General features: G+C 43.9%; 1 protein-coding gene across 1 annotated transcript; it reads left to right on the plus strand.

The window, feature by feature from the left end:
- The first annotated feature begins 1140 nt into the window (after positions 1-1140).
- Positions 1141-23702, plus strand: DCP2 (decapping mRNA 2). The gene is made up of 11 exons (XM_088477724.1): positions 1141-1312; positions 5199-5350; positions 6526-6653; positions 9873-9971; positions 12812-12964; positions 13223-13335; positions 14307-14414; positions 18599-18728; positions 21622-21732; positions 22073-22124; positions 23184-23702. The coding sequence occupies exons 1-11, from the start codon at positions 1260-1262 to the stop codon at positions 23339-23341; spliced, it is 1257 nt and encodes a 418-aa protein (XP_088333850.1). The 5' UTR covers positions 1141-1259; the 3' UTR covers positions 23342-23702.

Below are 23702 nucleotides of genomic sequence, written 5' to 3' on the forward strand. Positions count from 1 at the left end.
GTCACCTGACCGGGTCCCAGTGCAGGATGGGCTGTCAGCTGACCGGAGCCACGGAGACATCACCGAAGCACCGATCACAAAAAGTAAGTGTAATTTAGGGAGGGGTCGTGATCGTAGGGGGCGGGGCAGCATAGCAGTGGGGGCGGGTCTTATCAGCAGCCGGTTGGCGCATGCTCGGGCACTTGTCACGGTATTTTTTCGAAAATACTTTGATAAGTGTGCGGAGGGGATTCGCAGGGACAGAGCTTTATCGCAATGAGAATTCAATCGGTAATATCACACTGCAATCTGCATTCAAAATGCGGATTGTAGTAAATAGAGCCCATAGTATGGTAAGCCTAGTTATGTATCGTTGATAAATGGGGACCTAGATCATTAGATGCCGGGCATCCGATGTCCATCCCTATGAGTTATGGCAAAAGGTATATTTCCCCTTCTGTATTTGTACCTGTAAGTGACGTGCAGTGAGGAAGTGCGGTTCCCTGCCCACAAAGTTCACTAAAAAAAGAAAATTGTCCCCTTGTGGGCTCGCTTCGCTCGCCACGCTTCGGGCTCAGTTGCTCGCTACAAGATTATATTCACCCTCTATGTCCACTTGGATGGTAGGGAATGGAATGAGATAGATCTCCTTCCGTTTATGTACGATGACGTCATCAGCCAGTGTCCGTCATTCCTTACCATCCAAGTGGGCATAAAGGGGGCCGAATTTATTTTCCTGGAAAGTGTGGGCAGAAACCTCCACTTCTGCCCTCACTCACGTCACTTCCAGGTACAGCTACTGAAGGGGTTTTATACTCGTAGGGAATGACGTTGTACTGTAACTGATGACGTCAGGGTATAGAAACCGAAGGGGATCTAGCCGTAATGAATGATTCTCCGTCTCTCCTAGTCACATCACTATAACGCCACACCTCCCTGCGCGGCTTCTCCAATCATTATGCGACTTGTTGCCAAGGGCAGCCAAGGGATTTCCTGAATGCGGGGCTGTGATTGGTTAGAGTGTTCCCTCTGCGTCACTGTGTGAGTCCCTCTCTCCAGAGCTGATTGGTGGACGGCGCCGGTGTCTAGCGATGCTGGTAGAGCTGATTGGTGGACAGCGGCATTGGCTGGCTGGCTGCGGCTGGCAGCGGAGGTGACGCAGCGCGGGTGATGTTATTGTTGTTGTTTCGTTTCCTCCCCCGACTCCTCCTCCTATCGTCTCCCGCTGCTGCCTGCAGGCTCCTGGGTCTTGCTGTCTCCGGGATGTGCCTGTGTACAACATGGAGAACAAGCGAGTGGAGGTTCCCGATGGGGTGTTGGACGATCTGTGCAGGTTGTCACTCAGTACTTTATATAGACAGATGCACCTTTGTAAGCTAACGATCTGTGGCTACCCCTCACCTGTGCAACTAGCAGTGTCAGCATACCCTGACTTCCTGCTGGGACTTGTAGTTCTACAACTGAGGAGCCAGAGGCGTATATTTATATCACACAATGGGCTGCTACATGACCTGTGCCCAATTACATGTCACTTTTATGTAGCATAATAACAGTAGTGGGCACAACATGCCAGCATTGGAGCATCATTGTACCCATACATGCACCAGTAACATGCATTTGTCTGGTTGGTCAGTTTTTGTATGTTTTATGTTTCGTTTCGATTCTTAATCTGGGCTGGAAGGGCTTTATTTTTTCTTAAACTGGGTACACACTTGACTACTTTTTAAATGCCCCAACCAATAACGACCAATCGTTAAGACAAATTCTTTAAATCATTCAGTGTGTAAGCACTATATAGCTAGCGATGTGTACTCGCGTTTCGCTGGCAACGTCGTCTGTACATGCAACTCAATATCGTAAAAAAGCAGCTAACGACTAGGGGCCTGATTCAGAGCCGGTCGCTATTTGCGCTCACTCGTCCAGAAAATAGGGGTGGCTATTCAAATGAACCGTTCGCTGTTTGCGGTCTGTTCACGCCTCTAGGTCTGAACGAGCGAACAAAACTTGCGGTCGTTTTTTGGGAAACTACGCCCCCTGTCCGCTCGCATCCTACGTCATGTCCGCTATTTATTAGATTAATCGAGTACATCGAACAGGGTATGAGCTGCTCGCTATTCTTGTGGTTGGTTTTTGCTACCACAATTTTGCGAGCAGTTCTGGCTATAAAATAACCCAGTAACGTGGTCAGTGACGCTGCTGTTTTAAATATGCACACCCATAAAACGCCCGTTTTGACCTTTAAGCACGCCTGCGATCGGATCTCCACTCCCCGTTTTCAAGCACCTTCCCCTGTTACCACCCACATACGCCTCATCCTGTCACTCAAATTAGCAGGCATTCGCTATTTTGCGAGCACATGAATTTCGGCCGCACTGACTGGTTCGCGCATGCGTATAACGATCCGTACGCATGCGCAGTTGGGCAAACATCGCTTGGAGCGAACGAGCTGCCACTTACGAGTGGCTCTGAATCAGGCCCTAGGAGCAAATTGTGCAGTGTGTAGCTAGCAACAAACGATATGTCTTATCAGCCAGAAATCCAACAATTTGGTATTGTCGAACGTCTCGCGTATATCGTTTGGTCATTTGTAAAATCGACTCGCATATATCGGTGGTCCGGGAGTTCCAGGGAAATTGTGAGTGACATTGAATCGTTTACATATCGTCTAATGTGTTACCCGGTTTTAAACTAATAGAGCACCAGCTAAGTTACCCCCCCCCCCACCCCTGCATTTCATTTAACTCTAATGTCGCTGTGTAGGGCAGTGGTTTCCAAACTGTTTCGAATCACAGCGCCCCAAAGTATCAGTATTTGTTCCAAGGCACCCTGAGCCAAAAGTTTCTTATTGAGAAATTGTGCTTATATGTCACCCTAAATCTGTGTACACACTGACAGATATATTGGCCAATATATCTGGTGCCCGTTGGCCAGTGTGTACCAGCATCGTTCACAGACATATCACGTCCGCTGTGCTGCACAGCCGATGGACAGATATATCTGTCCATCGGTGAGTGTGTACGGACGATCAGCCAATCGCCCGTACATATGCAGCGGGGTCGCTGTTCGACTTCCGGCCAGCGGGACCCGCGGCTGCCTGGAAGATGATGGTCATTCAGTGTATATGAATGGCCATCATCTACAGATACAGTGGGTAAAATAAGTATTGAACACATCAACATTTTTCTCAGTAAATATCATTGTAATGGAGCTATTGTAATGACATTTTCACCAAATGTCAGCAACCCATGCAATCCACACATGCAAAGAAATCAAACCATAGATGTCCATAAATTGTTATGTGTAATAATAATCTGAAGTGAAACAGGGAAAAAGTATTGAACACATGAACAAAGGGATGTGCAAAAAGGAATGGAAAGCCAAGACACCAGCTGAAATCTATCAGTAATTAGAAAGCATTCCTGCCACTTGTCAGTGCAAATTAATAGAAGATGGTTCAGTCCCAACTGATGTTGATGTGTTCAATACTTATTTTACCCGCTGTATATCTGCAGATCACTCGATCTGCAGATATATCTTTGCAGTGTGTACCCACAGCTCAGTTATGTGATGATTGACAGGGCTGCGCTTTTTTTCATCACGTATTTTTTGATTGGCAGCCGTTAGCACTGGTTTACCCTGGTGTATGGCTCAGTATGCATGGCCTTTTCAGCAATGGTAAATGTGTATATGGCAGTGGTTCCCAAACTGGGTGACATGCCTCAGGGCACTTGCAGGGGTGCCTCGGGTTGGTGGTCCAGTACCAAATAAAATTATATTTAGTCAGTGTGCTAGGCATAATGGCTGCCAATCAAAAAATGTGTGGATAAAAAAAAGAGCAGTTTTGTTAACCAAAACATAACTGAACCTCAGGGTGACATATAAGCACAATTTACTTTATTTAATTTGTGCTGAATTTCTCAATAAGAAACTTTTGGCCCAGGGGTGCCGCGGATAATGCTGATTCTCTAGGGCGCCGTGATTCAAAAAAGTTTGGGAACCACTGGTATATGGAAAGTATAATGAGTGCTACTGGTGGTATTAATATGGGTCGTTGGTCTCTCTTTGAAATTCATTTTGCATATGTATAGAATTACTTATTTCCGATATACGCATATGCCAAATTCTACCCTGTGTGTGTTTTTGCTAAATGACCGCTGGGAAATGTTCAGATGAAAGCTATGTATTATACAGTATGTGGTAGTTCTGGATAAGGAATTTAATAGTTCCCTTAGCTTTTTTTAGCTGGGTGCCATCATTGCCATAGAGCCACACCGCCGAGCAGCTTTGATGTCACTTGGCTTTCCGCACCAAGAGAGCTCTGACACAGCACCACTAATGGAAAGCCTTAAAGCTGTTGTGGACCTCTTCTTCTTTTTTTTTTTTTTTTTTTAAAGTTAGAAAAACCCTTTAAAGACAAATATACTAACGTGCCAGCTCTTCTTCATAACCGTTGGATCAATGTGCATGTTCATTTTTATTTTCATGCATCTGCATTGTGTATATATATTTGAGTTGTGGAAAGCAATTGTAAAACATGAATTCCTCTATAAAGATGTTGCAATCAATTGTTTTCATGCAACACTTAGTAGATATTTCTCAAATAATATTTGTTGGTACTATGGGCCTGATTCAGACCCACTCGCGAGCGGCTGTACGCTCGCAAGTGGGTCGATGGTCTGCACTGAGCATGCGCACGACGGAGGGAGCTCCGTCGTGCGCATGCGCCAGACACGACGAGCGAAGGACTTTCCTTCGCTCGTTGTGTCCGATCAAAGGGGGAGTGCTGTCAATGTTGATTGACAGCACGCCCCCTTTGGTGGGCGTGCCGGGGGCCTGCCTCCCTGACGGGGGCGTTCCCACGGGAACGCCTCCCGTCAGAAGCCGGCCCACTGACATCACTAGTGATGTCAGTGGGAGTGATTTTGGCTCTGATAGAGCCAAAATCACTCCGGAGCTTGCGGTTGAAAACCTCAACCGCAGGCTCCGGCTCGCAATTTCGATGGTCTCGACCATCGCGGCCATCAAAATGCACGCTCGTATAGCCTGTGGGTGGTGACCCATAGCTATACGAGCGTCCAGGAGGACGCTCCATGAAAATGGAGCCCGGCCCTCATGCAGAGCGTGCGCTCTGCTCAGAGCGTACGGCTCTGAATGAGGGCCTATGTTCTTTAAATCATCCTGTTTATTTCCATGCTGATAACATGCATTTCTTTTGACAGCCGATTTATCTTACACATTCCCAGTGAAGAAAGAGACAATGCAATCAGAGTTTGCTTTCAGATTGAACTGGCCCATTGGTTTTACTTGGACTTCTGTATGCAGAACTTTCCAGGCCTGCCTCAGTGTGGGATAAGAGACTTTGCTAAAGCAGATATCCTTTTTTTTTTCTGTGTTTATTAGAAATGTCACTGCTCTATTGTTGTCTTATGGCGCATATCCACTAGGCGATATTAATGTGCGACATCGTAATCCGTGCAATCACTCATTAATCGTTCACTATAATGTCGGAAACGACCTGCGATGCGCTCTCCCGCTGGTCGTTTCCGACATCAATCACCGCCCGAAATGCCGGTCAATCTGCCGACAAGGACAGATTGGCCATGTTCGGGGATGAGGGAGGGTGCCTGCACTGAACAACTAATCGTTCAGTGTAGGCACTGCAGGGGATGGGGAACAACGGTACGATTACGATGTTGTAATCGTACTGTCTTTCCCTTGTCGGCTAGTGGATGTGCGCCTTTAGATTGCCGTCTGGCTGTGTTTGCTCTAGTTGCACCTCAATGGCTTTTGAGCCTTTGGGTATTTATTTGATCCCAATTGATTGATCTAAACTATTGTTTTGTTTTTTTCCTCACTGACTCTTCTGAACTAAAAAAAAAGCATTTATATACAAAATGTAGTCATTTGGAATTGTTTTTTTAATAAGCATGTTCCATATGCTGGGTACACACTGGCCGATATTTCGTTTGCGTACATGCGACAAACGATATAGCTTCCTGACCATCGGTCAGCGTGCACGGCAGATGCAATATATTCACATTGTTCGAAGTGTACAACATCAAACAACCGAACCATATATCAGGTGCATAATGCATTGAATTTCATGTCACAAGTGGGTAGGCATATTGAAATTAAATCTACTGGGCCAACATATAGGGCGGGCGATAGGTAAGTGTGTATGCACGTTTGTGCATAAACCTTACCAATTGTTGGATCGGTCGCCCGGTGTGGTGCAGGGGTCAGACTTAATTTTTTCAATATTGAAATACTTCTTTGGTCATCAAACATGACTAACAATATGACAGTAACTTGTAGTGAAGGCAGATAACAAGGTTACCTGCTTTCCCAGATATGCTAATTATTGTAGCCGTGTGGGATTTTTACAGATCTGTTTTTTTAAATGATGCCGTGGGTCTAATGCTAGATTTAAGGCGTAGTAGTCATTTTAACTCACAGGTTCCTTGTCTGTGATTGTGATCGAAACGGGAAGGATCCTGTCACCTTTTTCAGTGACACTGCTATACTTCTCCTTTACAATAGTTGCACTTTTTCAGCATTGCCCATTTTTACTTCCCAATGGTGAAGATGTACAAAGGGTTTTGGATGAATGGAAGGAATACAAAATGGGAGTACCCACCTATGGTGCCATTATTCTCGATGAGACACTTGAAAATGTAAGTAATTTCTACAATGTTACAATAATGGGAGTTGAAATAAATTTGTCTTTTTTTTTTTTGTATATGTTCAAGCTGATCTTTTGCTAATCTGCTGTTTACTAACTACAATAAATACAAAATAGTTTTTAAATGATTATTATGCATAAAATACAAAGCTGTTCTGGAGTACAGGCACAGTGTAGCATTGGCTGCTGCTTTTGACAGAATTCCATGGTTTCACTGTAGTATTACTGCTGGTCCAGGGAGCAGTCAATGCTGAGATTTGTTGAAATGCTGGCTGCAGATCTAACCATTCCCCAGTAGCCAATCAGCATTAAGTGTGCAGGTCATTTGCTGGTTCAGAGGTCCCTACTTGGTTAAATGGATTTTGCTTTGCATCTAAAGGCCCCCATACATCAGAGATTGATTGCAGCAATCGTGCAATTTGCAATCAATTGTGTATAAAAATCTTTCCCTTTTTCAGTCGATTGTGGCAATTCTGCAATCAGTTGAAAAAGGGAAAGTTTTTATACACAGTCGGTTGCTGAGTTATGGGGGCCTTTACTGTTATTTGGCCAATTTATTGCTGCATCAATGATGCATTGTTTTCGCCAACTCATATCTATGTTGTCACCTCTTTAGCAGAGTGTGAGAAGTCTGTTTGCTCACACGTCTTCCCTGCAGCATAGTGTAGTATATACTTCAGTGAGTAATCTCATAGAATTACAATATGTTGTACCAAGCACTAATGCCTATAAACCCTACAAGCAACATCAACATTGATGCAAAGTGCACACGTGCAGGAAAGTGTCTCTGGGCCTGATTCAGACCCGGTCGCAAGCGCTGAGCGCTCGCAACCAGGTCGATGGTGGCCCAGAGCGCATGCGCACGACGGAGCCAGCTCCGTCGTGCGCATGCACGAGACCTGGATAGCGAAGGGCAAGCCGTCGCTCCATGTCTCGTACCAAAGGGGGCGTGCTGTCGATGTTGAGTGACAGCACGCCCCCTTTGGTGGGCGGGCTGGGGGGTTGGCTGCCCAGACGAGGGGTTCCCATGAGAACGTCTACCGTCTGGGGGCGGCCCCACTGACATCACAAGTGATGTCAGTGGGAGAGCTTTCGGCTCTGTTTGAGCCGAAAGCTCTCTGGGGCTTGCGGCAACAAGACCCTACCACAAGGGTCTCGTCGCAAGCCCGATGGTCGCAATGGTCAAGACCATCGCAACCATCTTCCTGGCCGCTCGCTATAGCTGTGGGTTGCCACCCACAGCTATGCGAGCGGCCGGGAGGCCGATCTAAAGAAAAAAAAAAGACCGGCCCTGATTCAGAGCGACCGGCTCTGAATCAGGGCCTCTGTGTGCACAAGTCCATATCTTACATTATTATTTGGCTGTTGGTGAGTGTTTAACAGGCTTAAAGAATACGTGTTTAACGCTTCTGTATATGAGGGGCGTTTATGCAGTGTTGTTAGGGCTATCCTTCCATGATGCAGAAATAAAAAGACCTTTGTGTTATTTACATATGAGCTTATTAAATAACATAGCACTATTGTCCTGTAACCAATGACAACTAACTTGGTGGTTGCTTCATTTACGTTAAAAGACAGAATTTGTTTACTGTTGTTTAAAACAGGATGTTTGCAAATTTCCTTTGCACAAGATAGAGCTAATTACTGATTATTTAGGTTAATTGCTTGTATGTACATTGTGCTGTAATTCTTATTAACCAATAATTTTAGTGTACGTTAGGTCACGAAAGCCAGAACTTGTTTCTGACCTTTATTGCCTACCTAAAATTATGATGATTACGCACTATGAGTTACTGCAGAAGTAAATAGTCCCCACCTGTCAAGTGAAGGCCTAATTTGCACATAAGCAAATAATTGGATAAATATATATTTCTATACAGTATGACATGAAAAAAGTACATCAGTAAATCTGTTAGACCTGTGGTTCCCAAGCTCGGACCTCAGGCCAGCATAACAGTACAGATTTTAAGGATATCCATGCTTGAGCACAGGTGACTTAATTAGTACCTCATTCAATTAATCCATCTGTGATAAACCATGGCTATCCTTAAAACTTGGACTGTTATAGTGCCTTACCTAGTTTGGGAACCACTGTTATACCCCTTTTACACCGGAGCTAAAACCCGGGTTTTTGAAGGGTTAACCCGGGCAGCTCCCTGGTGTAAAAGGGGAGAGAGTTGGATCGCCGGGTCGAGTGACCCGGCGATCCAATCCAGGTAACTAGTAGGGTGTACCACGGGCGTAACCTGTGAAACCCTGCTGTGAGAACAGCGCACTCCGGGTCACGATGATTTGGAGTACGCTGCTAGCCGGCCGATTGGTCCGGCTTCAGTGGCGCTTGGAGATGACGTCATCTCCAAGCGACCACTTTCACTCCGCAAAAGCCGGGTCTATGCAGACCCGACTGCGGGGTGAGCGGCGCTGACTCGGGAATATCCCGAGTCGGCGCCGGCAAAATTCCGGGTCTGATCCGGATAGGAACTTTGGCCCTCATTCAGAGCCACTCGTAAGCAGCAGCTCGTTCGCTCCGAGCGATGTTTGCCAAACTGCGCATGCGTACGGATCGTTATACGCATGCGCGAACCAGTCAGTGCGGCCGAAATTCATGTGCTCGCAAAATAGCGAATGCCTGCTAATTTGAGTGACAGGATGAGGCGTATGTGGGTGGTAACAGGGGAAGGTGCTTGAAAACGGGGAGTGGAAATCAACGCAGGCGTGCTTAAAGGTCAAAACGGGCGTTTCATGGGTGTGCATATTTAAAACAGCAGCGTCATTGACCACGTCACTAGGTTTTTTTTAGCCAGAACTGCTCGCAAAATTGTGGTAGCAAAAACCAACCACAAGAATAGCGAGCAGTTCATACCCTGTTCGATGTACTCGATTAATCTAAAAAATAGCGGACATGACGTCGGATGCGAGCGGCCAGGGGGCGTAGTTTCCCAAAAAACGACCGCAAGTTTTGTTCGCTCGTTCAGACCTAGAGGCGTGAACAGACCGCAAACAGCGAACGGTTCATTTGAATAGCCACCCCTATTTTCTGGACGAGCGAGCGCAAATAGCGACCGGCTCTGAATCAGGGCCTTTGTTCCAACTCTGGGTCAGACCCGGAATTTAGGTGGAAAAGGGGTATAAGACACACAATTCTAAGCTTGATTTTTTTTATTTTATTGTTTCATTCACAAAACTGAGCATTTTGTGCAATTGTTTGCAGGTGCTGCTTGTCCAAGGCTATTTAGCAAAGTCTGGTTGGGGATTTCCAAAAGGAAAAGTGAATAAAGAGGAAGCTCCACATGATTGTGCTGCAAGAGAGGTGAGCATGTTTTTATTTACTGTCTGCTATGTAACTTGTTTATTCCTGTGTCCAGTGTAGAGCTGTTTAGCACATATGTTATGTAAAGAATGTTACTGCTTGGTTTTGTACCTTTTGTAAAATGAAGCCAATAGTCCTTTGCCAGGATGTTCTCCAATAGCTCGGCCTTCCCTTTGCAAATTCGCTCTATGGTGGATAATTCTGCAGAAAGTTGCAGCCTCTCAGCTTTCAAGTCCATTCCTGCAGATAGTTAGTGTGCTGATGATAAGTCGTGGTCGTGGCCGCAGTCGTGGTACTTGAGGTTAGCTTTTGAGATCAGCAACAGTTTGTCAGAGTGAATAAGGAAAAAAGAGACATTAAAGTGTTTCCAGCCATCATTATATATTGAGCTGGATTCAAGAGGCCCTTATAAACTAGGGATGGTTTAGGATTTACTTGGTTCAAAATTTATGTCCACAAACAAGTGGTGCAGTATGCGTGGCTGTGTAAGAGATTTCCTCCATATGCCTACTGAGATTAATTCTTGTGATCCATTGGAGATGCTGGGAACCACGGGCGTCTTAAAGTTTTACAATTATAGGTTTTATCCATTTCAGAAGGTGGATGATAATTAATTAATTTTTTTTAATTTTGCTTATTTATGTAACATGATGGTCCATGGGGATGGAAATACAAAACTCTGATGATGAGACGAGAACTAAATGTGAGTCATTGTGCTTACTGCTTTGTCGCTCTTACAGCCAGAGGGGAAACAAGGTTATAAACCTCATGGGTGACCTGTGGCATATAGTGTAGAGCCTGTAGATCAGGGCACAACAAAGCTTTCTAAAATCTAGGTGGCAGCTTGAAAGTTTAGGAGCCAGACTACACCAAGCAAAATATATGAAAACTTCTATAGATCAACACACATGCCCTTTTATTACCCATCAGACCCAGTCACATACTCCTCTCTGGCCCCCAATTTATAGTGCGCCATACAGCAGCGCCCGTAATTTATAATATCTCACGCAGCAGCGCCCCAATTCATAGTACGCCACACAGCAGCACCCCTAATTTATAGTATGCCACGCAGCAGCACCCCCAATTTATAGTATGCCACACAGCAGGGACCCTAATTCATAATATTCCACGCAGCAGCACCCCCAATTTATAGTATGCCACACAGCAGGGCCCCTAATTCATAATATGCCACGCAGCAGCACCCCCAATTTATAGTATGCCACACAGCAGGGCCCCTAATTCATAGTGCACCACACAGCAGAGCCCCCAATTTATAGTATGCCACACAGCAGGGCCCCTAATTCATAGTGCACCACACAGCAGTGCCCCCAGTTCATAATATGCTATATAAAAGTGACCCCAATGTGCAATTTACAGTAATCCGGGATCCATGGGGATGGAATTACACAACTCTGATGATGAGACGAGCACTAAATGTGAGTTGTGCTTACTGCTGTGTTGCTCCTATAGCTAAATGGAAAAGGTTTATAAACTTTATGGCAGGGCTTGACAAATCTTTGTAAAATCTAAGAGCCAGCTTAAAAGTTTAGGAGCCAGACCATCATCCGTGACCAAAATATATAACTTGTATAAACTACCACACGTGACGCTTCAATGCTCCTCAACCTCCCCACATGCCATCAGACCACCACACATGCCCTTTCAATGGTTATCAGATTCTGCCACATGCCTATACCTGCCTTCAATTCATATTATGCCACATCCTAGGGCTCAAATATCTAGTATGTCACACAGTATGACCCATATACAAAGTACACCACACAGTATGACCAAAATACATAGTATTCCACACAGTATGACCAAAATACATAGTATTCCACACAGTATGACCAAATTCATTCACATGTGCGTTGATGAGTGATATAAGTACGTATTATGAAACGTGTAAGTTGGGGAGGGATGGTGGGAGGGGCACACTGCTGCACTTTAAAGGAACAAGGTGCAGGAGTTTTATTAATTTAATTACAGTGGGGCAGTACTGGGGGCAAGGAGGGGGTTAGGAGCAGGCAGTACTGAGCACAGTATTCACCTCCTTCTTCCTGCTGGGAGCCCCAGCATAAGCTGCAGCCTCAGGTTGTCCTTCAGCATCAGGGTGTAGAACTTCCAGCTCCCTCCTGGCCTTGGCAGTGTTCACCTCTCCAGCTTCCTGTGTGCGGAGAGCTGGCTCAAGGTGTCAGAGTTGGAGCTCAGGCAGGTGGAGAGTGCCGGCACCAACAACATGATGGGGGCAACAAAGCTGATGCTGCAGCCGAGAGAGTCCTAAGGTGGCTGGCAGGGAAAGGGTGGAGAGCCTGAGGAGGAGGATGCAGAGGTGCTGCTGAAGAGCTGCTGGATTCAAATAGCAGAGTGGCACACTGGCAGGGAGGGAGGGAGACACTGCAGGTGGCATGACAATTGGTTGGTAAGAAAACTGAAGGCAGCATGGCGATTGGCTGGGGAGACACTGCAAGTGCTGATTGGCTGCGGGTTGGGCACCCAGCACAGTGCACACAGCTGGATCATAGTGTGCCCTGTGGACGGACCAGCTCATTTACTAAAAGTGGGTCCTGCCTCCCTGGATTATCTGGTCGCCAGGCAGCAATATCTGGTCGCCATGGCGACCTGGACCTCGGGATTTGTCGAGCCCTGGTTTAGAGCCTGTAGATCAGGGCTCAACAAATGTTTCTAAAATCTATTTGATGGCTTCAATGTTTAGGCACCAAACCATTGTCCACTAAGCAAAATATAACGAAACTTGTATAGATCACCACACATGCCCCTTAAATATATAAAATGTAAGACTTGTACTGTAGCTTGATGAACTGGAATTACTTTTTCAGGTACTTGAAGAGACAGGCTTTGATATCAAAGATCGCATGTGCAATAATGATTACATTGAACTGAAGATTAATGACCAGTTAGCCCGTTTGTATATCATTCCTGGAGTCCCAAAGGACACCAAGTTTAACCCAAAAACAAGACGAGAAATCAGAGTAAGTATGCTCATTTGGTAATGTTTTCCAATTACTTTGATTAGGGCATAAAATAGGGACTTGAGTAATGACTTTTTGGATGGCTACAGTAACCACCTCTTTCTCTACACCATTGTCTGTAGAACAGTGTTCATAAATACAAAACTATTCAAACAATGTTTAGTAAAATTATATATGTTCTCAATGATTTCATCAGTAATGCATCCTATGTTTTGAAATTAGATCTATATATGTAATTTTTTTCTTTTTTTTTTGCAGAACATTGAGTGGTTTTCAATTGAAAAACTGCCTTGCCATAAAAATGATATGACTCCTAAGTCAAAGCTAGGATTGGCTCCAAACAAGTTTTTCATGGTCATACCTTTTGTAAGGTTGGTATCAGAACAATCCTATTTTTTTTAAGTACATAAAAGGACACACTTACCTCATTTAATAAAGCTGTCCAATAGGATTTCTCTTACAGAGTTATAAACAAATATATTTTCGCAGACAGACTCTCATGGTGAATGTTACAGACAGCAGTTAAAACAGTCAATCTGAAGTGTACCACCTTTGTATAGTGTATATTTTCATGTAACACCTTGTATGTGTGTGCTAAAAATGCCATCCTCCACCCTCTATCTACACCAATTCCTAACTGGGAGTAGAAATAACTTATACCCCATTTTACACCGGAGCTAAAACCCGGGTTATTGCAGGGTTAACCCGGGTAGCCCCTTGGTGTAAAAGGGGAGAGGGTTGGATTGCCGGGTCGAGTGACCCGGCAATCCAACCCAGGTAACTTGTAAGGTTTAACGAGGGAGTAACCCGTGAAACCCTGCAGTGTGAACGGCGTGCTCCGTGTCACGATGACCTGGAGCGCGCCGCATGCTGGCCGATTGGCCTGGCTTCAGTGGCGCTATGGATATGACGTAATCTCCAAGCGTCCACTTCAACGCCAATGCACCCCCGGCTCCAGTGTGAATGGCGCTGACTCAGGAATATCCTGGGTCGGCGCCGGGGAAATTCCGGGTCTGATCCAGATTGGAACTGGTCAGACCCGGAATTTAGGTGTAAAAGCGGTATTATATTCTTAATAGATATATTTTTCCAATAGGGAGGAGGTGGAAGAGGGGGAGGTAATGTGACTTCAGTAACCCTCTCCTAATCACCAGCTGTGCGTGAATTAATGCCGTCTTTTACAGAAACATTTTTACCTGATAGAACATAAACACCTTAAATATATGTTGACATTTTTCTTTCCTACACTCAACACATAGAAGTAAATTGAGGTTATTGTCTTTTTAATACCTTTATTTATATTCGAAAGCAAGCTTAATATTTTCTGCTTATTCTTCCTCAGACCATTGCGGGACTGGCTGCACCGGAGACTAGGTGACTCGTCAGACAGTGACAATGGCTTCACCTCTGCTGGAAGTACACCATCAAAACCTAATGTGGAGAAATCAAAGTAAGATCAAGTTGTAGTGGAGAAACTACAGAACTCTAGATTAAGATGCCAGGTTTCAGGAATATGACTAAATCCACAACAAAATGATGGAATCATGAAATCGCTCGCCCAACCATCTTTCTTTCATACAAATTCTGAAGTGTGTGGTGCATTATTTAACCCTTTCGCCACTGGGCCTATTTTGGAACTTTTTGGACTGTAACATTCCAACTTCAACATCCATATTTATTTATGCAGTACCCACAAAAGCCAAAAATATATATGTATATTTTTTTGAAATTCAATCGTTTTTATTGAAATTATAGATTCGAAACTTAAAATCAATACAATATATAAAATTAAAAAATATATATAAACATGCCATAGGATGTATAACTAAACCCTAAACCCAACCTAGTTATACTTTGGATCCCCTAACCATCAACCCTCCCCAATCTATACTAGTCTACCTACAGTATAAACCCCCCCCTAAACCCAAATTCCGGATAGCAAGTTTACATGGATAATTGGATATTAAGGGCAGTAAACTGAATGACCTAAGCTAGACTCGACCTAGCTCTCCCGCATTCTATAAAGCTGGCGCTCCTCCCATATAGAATCAGCAAAAATACAGATAGAGATACATATAACGCGGTGGACATGAAATAAAATAGATAATAAAACAGGATATACAGAATACACTTTAAAATTAGTAAGGCCTGATATTGGGCTTCCAAACATTAGACATTAGTCTGGTCAGGCCTCTGTCCCTTGAGAGGATAAAAATAAAGGAACAGTCCTGTACCAACTCACTCGAGGAGAAACCGGAAAACTCAATACATTTACAGGCATACATAAAACATGTCTGCTATAAAAGAAAATAAAAAGATAAAACAGGATATGCAGATTACACATTTTAAGTAACAATTAGTAAGGCCTGATGTTGGGCTGCAAATCATTAGACATTAGTCTGGCCAGGCCTCAGTTCCTTGAGAAATTAAAAATAAAGGAACAGTCACGTACCATCTTGTAAGAGGAGAAACAGGAAAACTCTCAATGTACTTAAAGAATAGATCTCGTATTTTCAGTGCATCAAATAGGATTATGGAGGGAATCTTGCGAAGACCCACATTCACATCAAACAACTCCAGGATGCAGGTAGTCATATCCACTGTGAGAAGTGCAAATTCAGACATCAGGTGAGTATCCAGCTTAACCTATTCACAGGACTCCCGAGGGGCACAACAGGGAGAAACAACATCCAATGACATGGTGTCAAACTTACTGAGAAGTCTCTGTGCAGAGGAATGATTAGCATGGAGGATTGACTGTAGAGAATTAGACATCGTTGATAGAAATGACCACATCAATTATAAAATCTCTGTAATCAAAGCCAGCAAACTAACAGGAGTAGTTGACCCAATGCAGCAATTTCAACACAGCAGAGAGATCAATCCAGCGGCTATGAGGAAGCCCCGCGGCAAGATGGCGGCGGCAAGCACACCACCAGAGCACGCCAGCAGAATCCACAAAGGAGACAAGCAATCAACGCCAGGGACACTATGGCAGTCGCCGATCCACAGCATGTCTCGACCACCAATACTAGCCTCAGAGATCTCTGAGGAACAGCGGACAGCAAGTAGCACAGCCAGACCACCAGAGATCGCCGCCAGGTAACAGGAGGGAGATCAGCCGCCAGAGCCAGGACCGCCACGCCGCGGGACCCAGCCACGAAGATCAGCGGGCTATGGCGAGTAGGTACTGGATAATTATCCCACCGCCATCCCTCAGGAGATGCAGGAGAGTGTACCACACCACCACACCAAAGTTGGAGAGGATTCGTCCAGGCAAACAGGCGCATTAAACAGGATGTAAGCGGGAGAGCTGGCAAACACGTCCTGCACCATGCTACTCCAGGCCACGCCCCCCCCCAAAAAGTACTTTTTAGTGAAACTGCAATGTAGTGGTCTTACAACAAATCTTTTTTGTTCTTTCTATTCATCAACAGCAAATACTTTGTGGTTCTTGCTTCAGCAATAATCCACCTTTCCAAAACAGTGAAAAAAAAAAATATTCTATACAGGTTTTCACTTGAAAACACACTAAATGAGTAGGAATAATATTGTAGGCCAACAAGGCATACCATTTTGAATACAAGAAAACCTACTGCATTAAATGAGGGGGACCTTTGTGTTTATTGATGCTAGGATGAGGGAGGTCTAGCCTCTAAAACCTCTTTTTTTTAACACTTTCTTTAGTATAGGTGATCGCCCAATTATAACTAGTAAGCGGGCACATTGTTTCAAACAAGTATGCCTCCTGACTGTGTAGGTTCTAGGATGGGGGAACGTTGTTATTGTTACATTGCTTCATTCCCAGAAACAGTTTCAGTTGTGCTAGCACAGTGAGATTATTAGCATTACATATGGGTTTGTATATGTGAACTTTTTTTATTGCATTTCACATGAATTTTAATAAATATGTTTATACACTATACTGGTTTTTATATATACTTCTCTTAATTAGGATACACCATCACAGTTAATTGTCAGTTTATGTAGCTAGGTTGGGGGAGATCATAAAGGTTAAGGGCCCTCCCTAATCTTCCCCTCAACTGGTATTTCTCCAGGAAGGTGGATACTGTCTATTGATCAGAGGTTATAACCAGAAGATAACGACTAAGGGGCCGTAGCATTTGAAAGGGGAACTTCACTCTTTCAATTGAGGCCAGAGTGGGGGACTATAATTATTTCTATTTCAGTGCAGGAGTGTTCTCTGTTGATAACAACTGATCACCAGAGAATAACTTCTCAGGGGACACCTAATTCGAGTCTGTGGGTGCCAGGATGGGGGAGGTTAGAGTATTTTTAATGCTTTCTCCCCTGTTTCTTGGCATGTTAAAATTAATGCAGTGAAATGAGTGGGATTTTATTACCTAATCATGTTCTCAAGGTTTGTCACAGCAACCAGTTTTCTGGAAATAAAACCAGAAAACTGTTTGCTGTGACAAAGATCTAGATCAGGTGAGCCTACTGAATGACACCTTAAGTTTGCATTTGTACTTGAACATATTACACAATTATATATTAATTCCATTTTCGGTCTCTGCACGAAGGTAGGAACATTTCTATCTATTCAGTTCCTCACTGAGGAACTAAGCGATACCTCTCCCACCTCCAGGCTGCAAAACTGTTCTGCTTACTGGGACCTGTTCATTCAGAATGTGGCTCGCTCCTACCCCGGTCCACGCAGACTAATTCATGAACATCGGGAACTGCCATCATTTCCGTTCATAATAATATGTAGCAAACTTGAAGCTTCAAAATATCAAATGTACATTATTAACTCTCTTTAAGAAACATTTAAACAATTTATTATGTATTAAAGTTTTATAAATAATATAATGGGTATTGTGTAGAACAAACTGACAACAACACAGCAGTATGAGTACAGGCAAACCTGTCTGATCAGCTTTAGTAAAGATACAGACATTCTTAACAAAAAAATTATTTTGGGGAACTATGATTAAGTAACTATTTGCAAATCTGCTGTGATGTTTCAAAGGAATTGGTTAGTATCTGGGAATAGCTCTACGCTCAGGGAACAATGATTTATCACCTGTTATTTCCAAATACCTCCAGTACTAATCTCTCTTGTACAGAGAGACTCCCCTTCATGTAATCAAAAGAATGTTGTGGTCACATCAGCACCATCCTCCAATGAGAACCAGGATAGAACACTTACAGTATACTGATCTTTTCGCATGTTCGGTATTAGGTCTTTGCTATTACAAAGGTGCTTACCATATGTTTTTTTCATCATGCTGTGTAACCATAACATTGCATAGACAGCTTAAGGGGCCTATCCATTACCTGACTTTGTGAACAATCCGACCAAAACCAGGAGGTTTTGGTCACATTGTTCACAAAGTCGGGTAATGGATAGCCGGCAAGGACCAGCAATGCGCGACTATCTACTGAACCTGACGCTCGTCAGGTTCAGCATGTTCAGAGATAGGAGGTCGGGCTTCTGCACTGAATGACGTTCAGTAAACGCCGTTCAATGTGAGCACCGCACCTCGGCCACCTGAAAGTCTGAATGCTAGATGTTCAGTCTTCAGGTCGCCTAGTGGAGAGAGACTAGAATGTTAGACATGTATGCATGACATGTTAAAATAAAAAAAATCATTGTTTGTTTCTTGGCAGACCTAATATGCGCTGTATGCCTCAGTTTTCTGAGCCTTCTCCATCCGAGCAGTGGACAAAGCCCAAGATACAACAAAAGCCATATAGTCATTTCAATCCAGTTGAGATGTCAGAAATTCTGAAGATCAAGGTGATTATCTTTCAGATGTGTGTGGGAGCAATTTCATGCTCATTTCCCATAATACTGTAACAAATATACATATTGATTGATAAGCAGGGTACACACTAGCAAATAAATACTGCAGATTCAATAAACACTCTGACCTGACAGAGCAATTGCTGGAACTATGTGCACCCAGACACTCTGAACTATTTGTATCTCAGTGTGTGCTGTCTACGGATGTCTTCAACAGAATCGGGAGGACGGGAACCAGATAGCGTGTGCAGCACATCACATCCCGAGCTCCCGATCCGACCGTTGCAGGAGCGTTTGAAGTTGTTTATCGGATAACGCTCCAGGCATACACACTATGCAATTCATTCTACAAATCTAGACGTTCATACAATTACTGGATGATCAGCCCAATAATGTATATTGTGTGTCTGACTTCGGTGTTGTGAGGCATATCCAGTACATCACCACTTGCCTGGCATGGTCGCATCAGATGCGACCACACCAGGCTGGGCTTTCCCTGACATGGTCTCATCTGATGCGACCAGTCAGAAATGCCCAGTGGGCGGCTGCCAGAAGACCATTTTCCGGCAGCCGTCAGTCTCAGAGGGACCTTCCGGCCTCTCTGCATCCTTGGATACCCCCCCCCCCCCTTCTGGCAGGAAGTGAGGAGATCAGTGCCCTCTCCCCTGCGATTACCCAGCGGCTGCAGAGTGAAGGAACTGCTGGGGGAAGTGAAGGCCAGTGTGTTTGCCGGCCCCCCTGTGATTACCTGGTGGCTGCAGAGTGAAGCATCTGCCAGGTAGTGAGACCATTTAGCGCCTGCTCCCCTGTGAGTAACCAGTGGCTGCAGAGTGAAGCAGTCGCCGGGTAGTGATGTCAGCACCTTCCTCTGTGAGTACCTGGTGGAAGCAGCCGCCGGGACATATTCTGTATGGCCATCGATAGTAAACATCGATGGTTAACTTTTGGTGGCCGATGGTTTTGCCATCAACGGCAGAGAGCCAATGGTTCTCCGCCATCAATGGATGAGTGTAAGCCGAAAATTAATTTGTTTAGTTTTTTTGGGGGGGGGGACGGAGCTTAGCCTCGCCCCTGTTGGCCACTAAGCCCCCCCCACGCGATTGTTTTATCGGCATGCACTGGCCATCGAGTCATGGAAACCATTGATGTTTTTTGTGCCGTCTATGGTATTCATCGATGGACAACCCACCGATGGCCTTCCATAGGACATATATAACAGCGCCCTGGCTGTCTGCGATCGTATTGATTATCAATACTTATTGATTTTGACATATTGGGGGAAATTTCTTTTGTTTTTTTTGAAGAAAGTTAATGTGCAGTATACTAGGGACAGCCATCAACCATTGATGGCGTGTGCCTGATGGCAAGTATTGATGCCGCCCCATCAATGGCAGCACCAGATGTTAGCAAAACATGGGTGGTCTAGGCTCGGTGGTCACGCTCTGCAAATGTGCAAAACCCAACCATCGATGTACTGTCCGCTCAGATAGTCACATTGTCACAGCAATGTTGATTGGGCAGAGCTGCACAGTACAGATGGGCAGTGACCCAAAGCATACTGCGAAAGCAACCTAGGAGTTTTAAGGCAAAGAAGTGGTATATTTGCAATGCCCAAATCAATCGCCTGCTCTCAACCCGATCAAACATTAATGTCACTTCCCGAAGACAAAACTAAAGGCAGAAGGATCCACAAACAAACAGCAACAGGAAAACCACTGCAGTAAAGGCCTGACAAAGCATAATAAAGGAGGAAACCCAGCATTTGGAGATATTCCAGACTTAAGGCAATTCATTGACTGCAAAGGATTCTCGACAAAGTATTAAAAATTCAAATTGTATTTATGATTTTGTTAATTTGTCCAATTGTATTTGAGCCCATGAAAATAGGGGACTGTGTATAAAAATGTTTGCAATTTGTCCAACCCCTTAAATGAAAACTGAAAGCCTGCACTTCAATTTGTTTAATTTCTAATCCATTGTGGTGGCATACAGAGCCATAATTATTAAAATTGTGCCAATATCCAAATATATATGGACCGAACTGTACATTCTACATCACAGGTTCTCAAACTTGGTCCTCAGGACCCCAAACAGTGCTTGTTTTCCAGGTCTCCTCACTGATCACAAGTGAAATGATTATCTCCACCTGTGGATCTTTTAAAATGTGTCAGTGAGTAATGAAAACACCTGTGCACCTGCTAGGTGACCTTCGAAACGTGACCTGTTTGGGAGTACTGAGGACCGAGTGTGAGAACCACTGTTCTACATGATTAGTAATGCAGACATCTCAGTTAAATACATTTGCAAACTTATGGTAAGCCACCAGCAATAGCAAGGGATCTCTGCTCTGGTGGTCCTACACTACATGATAATAGCACCAACTTTGGGTCATACATTTATGTATTTCGAAATTGAGAGCCAACTCAGCTGTAGGCACCCCAATTGTTTTTCGATGTGGCACTACAATGATGGGCATACGCTTTATGCTTTAACTAGTGATCAAATCCGTGCCACTCACAACAGTGATACGCAGAATGGTAGTGCTATATTGGAGGACCACCAAAGCAGAAATGCCCTGCCGTGGCTGGTAGCTTACCATGTGTTTACAAATGTATGTAACTGTCCCCTTGCTGGTCCATTATAGTGTGCTGGGGAAATGTATTTTTTTTTTCTGTAATAACGGAATCAGCTAATCGTGTGAGCAGGAGGGCCAATCACAGTTGCAGTCTTTTTAAATGTGACTTGTGATTGGTTCTCCCATTGATTTTGAACTGATTTTAAGTGGATGGTTGTAAATGCGACGATGACCCATTGCTGCTATCATTATTTCTTGCAAAATGGAACAGATGTCATACTAACGTCAGAAGGTTTGTTGTTTGTTTGGTAGAATCAAAACCTGAGGAGTAACGGTAAAAAACCGCATCAAGACTCTCCAATCCAAAAGAAGAAGGCAAATGGGGTCCACAATACACAAGCCAAGCAGCAGAATAGCGTTTTGGTAAGAAGCAACATTATTTATGACCATAAATGTTATCCTGTTGCAAAATCTTCCCTTCATATAAAAACAGTATGTCTTTCTGAATACATTGGTATTTCTTATAGTTACATCAGTATTGAATAACTTATGTAGCCAGTTATAGCACATTTAATATTTCCAGTAAACCAAATGAAGAAAATTTATGTAGAAGTCCTCCAAGCTATTCAAAAAGCCCAAACTATAATAATATATATAATAAATCCGTACATTGATTCTGTCTGTGCAAAGTCCGTATAACAATGTGCTGTACATGTTTCCAATGCAGCATTATGTGCAATAAAATGTCATCGTATTTTTGTAGAAATCTGAGCGAAAACTAACCCCTAAGAGGCTCCATGACACATTTGAAGTGGGTAAGTTTCTTGTGTTTGGTTCTGAATGCATTCTTACTAGATATGAGGAAATGAGCATCATTTATTACCCATCTCTCCATCATCCAGCAGCATAACCGAATGTTAGAGTTATAATAAAACTATATTGAAATGATGGAGGATGATAACACTCAGGGGACAGTTCAATTAGATGCGAGGGTGGCGAGTTGCCATTGGAACGGCGTGGAAGTACCAACGGCACTGCAACTCTCCTCCATTATGGCCCGACCTTGCCCCGCTCTCGTGTATTCTTGTATCCAGCCCCAAACCAAAATCTGTGAGTCTGGAGGTACCATAAGTGCAGCATTAAGCTACACTTACTCGCGGCCGCAAGTAATTTGCCCCTTTTGAATTGACCCCTTAGTAGGTTATTGTTCTAAAATGGCTCTTAATGAATCTAATCTAATCCAACTGGGGGTTAAACGCAATGAGAAAGTATAAGATTCCTCAGACATGAAAGTGGAGAACTCAGCTCAGGACAGAGTAGGGCCGAAATGAAACCGTTGAATGATATTTGCTTATTATATTTAATAAAAAATTGGGTTTAGGAGATCCAAGTAGTGGAGATGTCTATACAGGCTCTTGCTTGCACATGTTTTCTGGAAGTCTTTCTAGCATGCTTTTTTGTATTCATTTTATATACATAGTCAGGATTATTTAGCAGTGCTCGTTATAGTTAAGGTAGGAAGGAAAACTTCTAAACTGTTTAATGACGCTGCCTATTGTGGGGTGAGATCGGATGCTGACAAAAAGAGAATTTAGTTTGTTCGTCTTGGTGCTTCGAATTAGAGTGATTCTGTAATTCTGAGCACCAGGACTAAAATAATTTACATGTAATGTAGTACAACATATGGTTTGCACAATATATAGATATATATTTATAAATCAGTAATGAGGATGCCCTATCTGATAACCGGATACCCCTGTAAAGCTCCACAGTGAAGTCTAGCATGGGTGTTCTAAAGGGAATGTGCGCATCACAAAGCCAGCTCAGTGCAAAACAACAACAAGCCTAATAATGATCATGCATCTATTTGCCAGACTCTGCGTTTGAAGCATGCTACCCCTCTGAAGAACAGCAGTACATCCACTCTGAGGATGAAGCTTGCAACGAGATCGTGCCATACCCCTTCTCTTCAAAGGCCTTCTTGGGTTTCCGGTTTGACAGGGATGCCATCATGAAATCCTTGGATCTCTGATCCACCAGCGTCTGCACAAGGTTCACAAGTGCTGCGTTGTGTTGCAGCCAAGAGCGAGTTTTAATCCAGCCTTACCTTCCTCAGGTGTTTTTCAGGATGTGCAGGGATTTACTGGTGGTTTGGAAAAGGTCTGTCCTATGGACATGGCTTGCTACCTGGTTTTGTTCCCTATGTGATTGTGAATGACTGATGGGGTAGGGGCGTCTTTTTTGTTTTTCCTTCTTCTTGCACTGTTTTTGCAATATCGACTTTTATACACACTAGTACCTTCTCAGTGTTTTACTCTCCTGTCATATGTATTCAGTGGGCATTGTCTAGATGTAGTTTGTATTTACAAACTGTCTTTTCTCCTCTTCTCCCT

Source organism: Taudactylus pleione, unplaced genomic scaffold, assembly GCF_031769625.1.
Source record: "Taudactylus pleione unplaced genomic scaffold, aTauple2 ptg000202l, whole genome shotgun sequence".
NCBI classification, from domain to species: domain Eukaryota; kingdom Metazoa; phylum Chordata; class Amphibia; order Anura; family Myobatrachidae; genus Taudactylus; species Taudactylus pleione.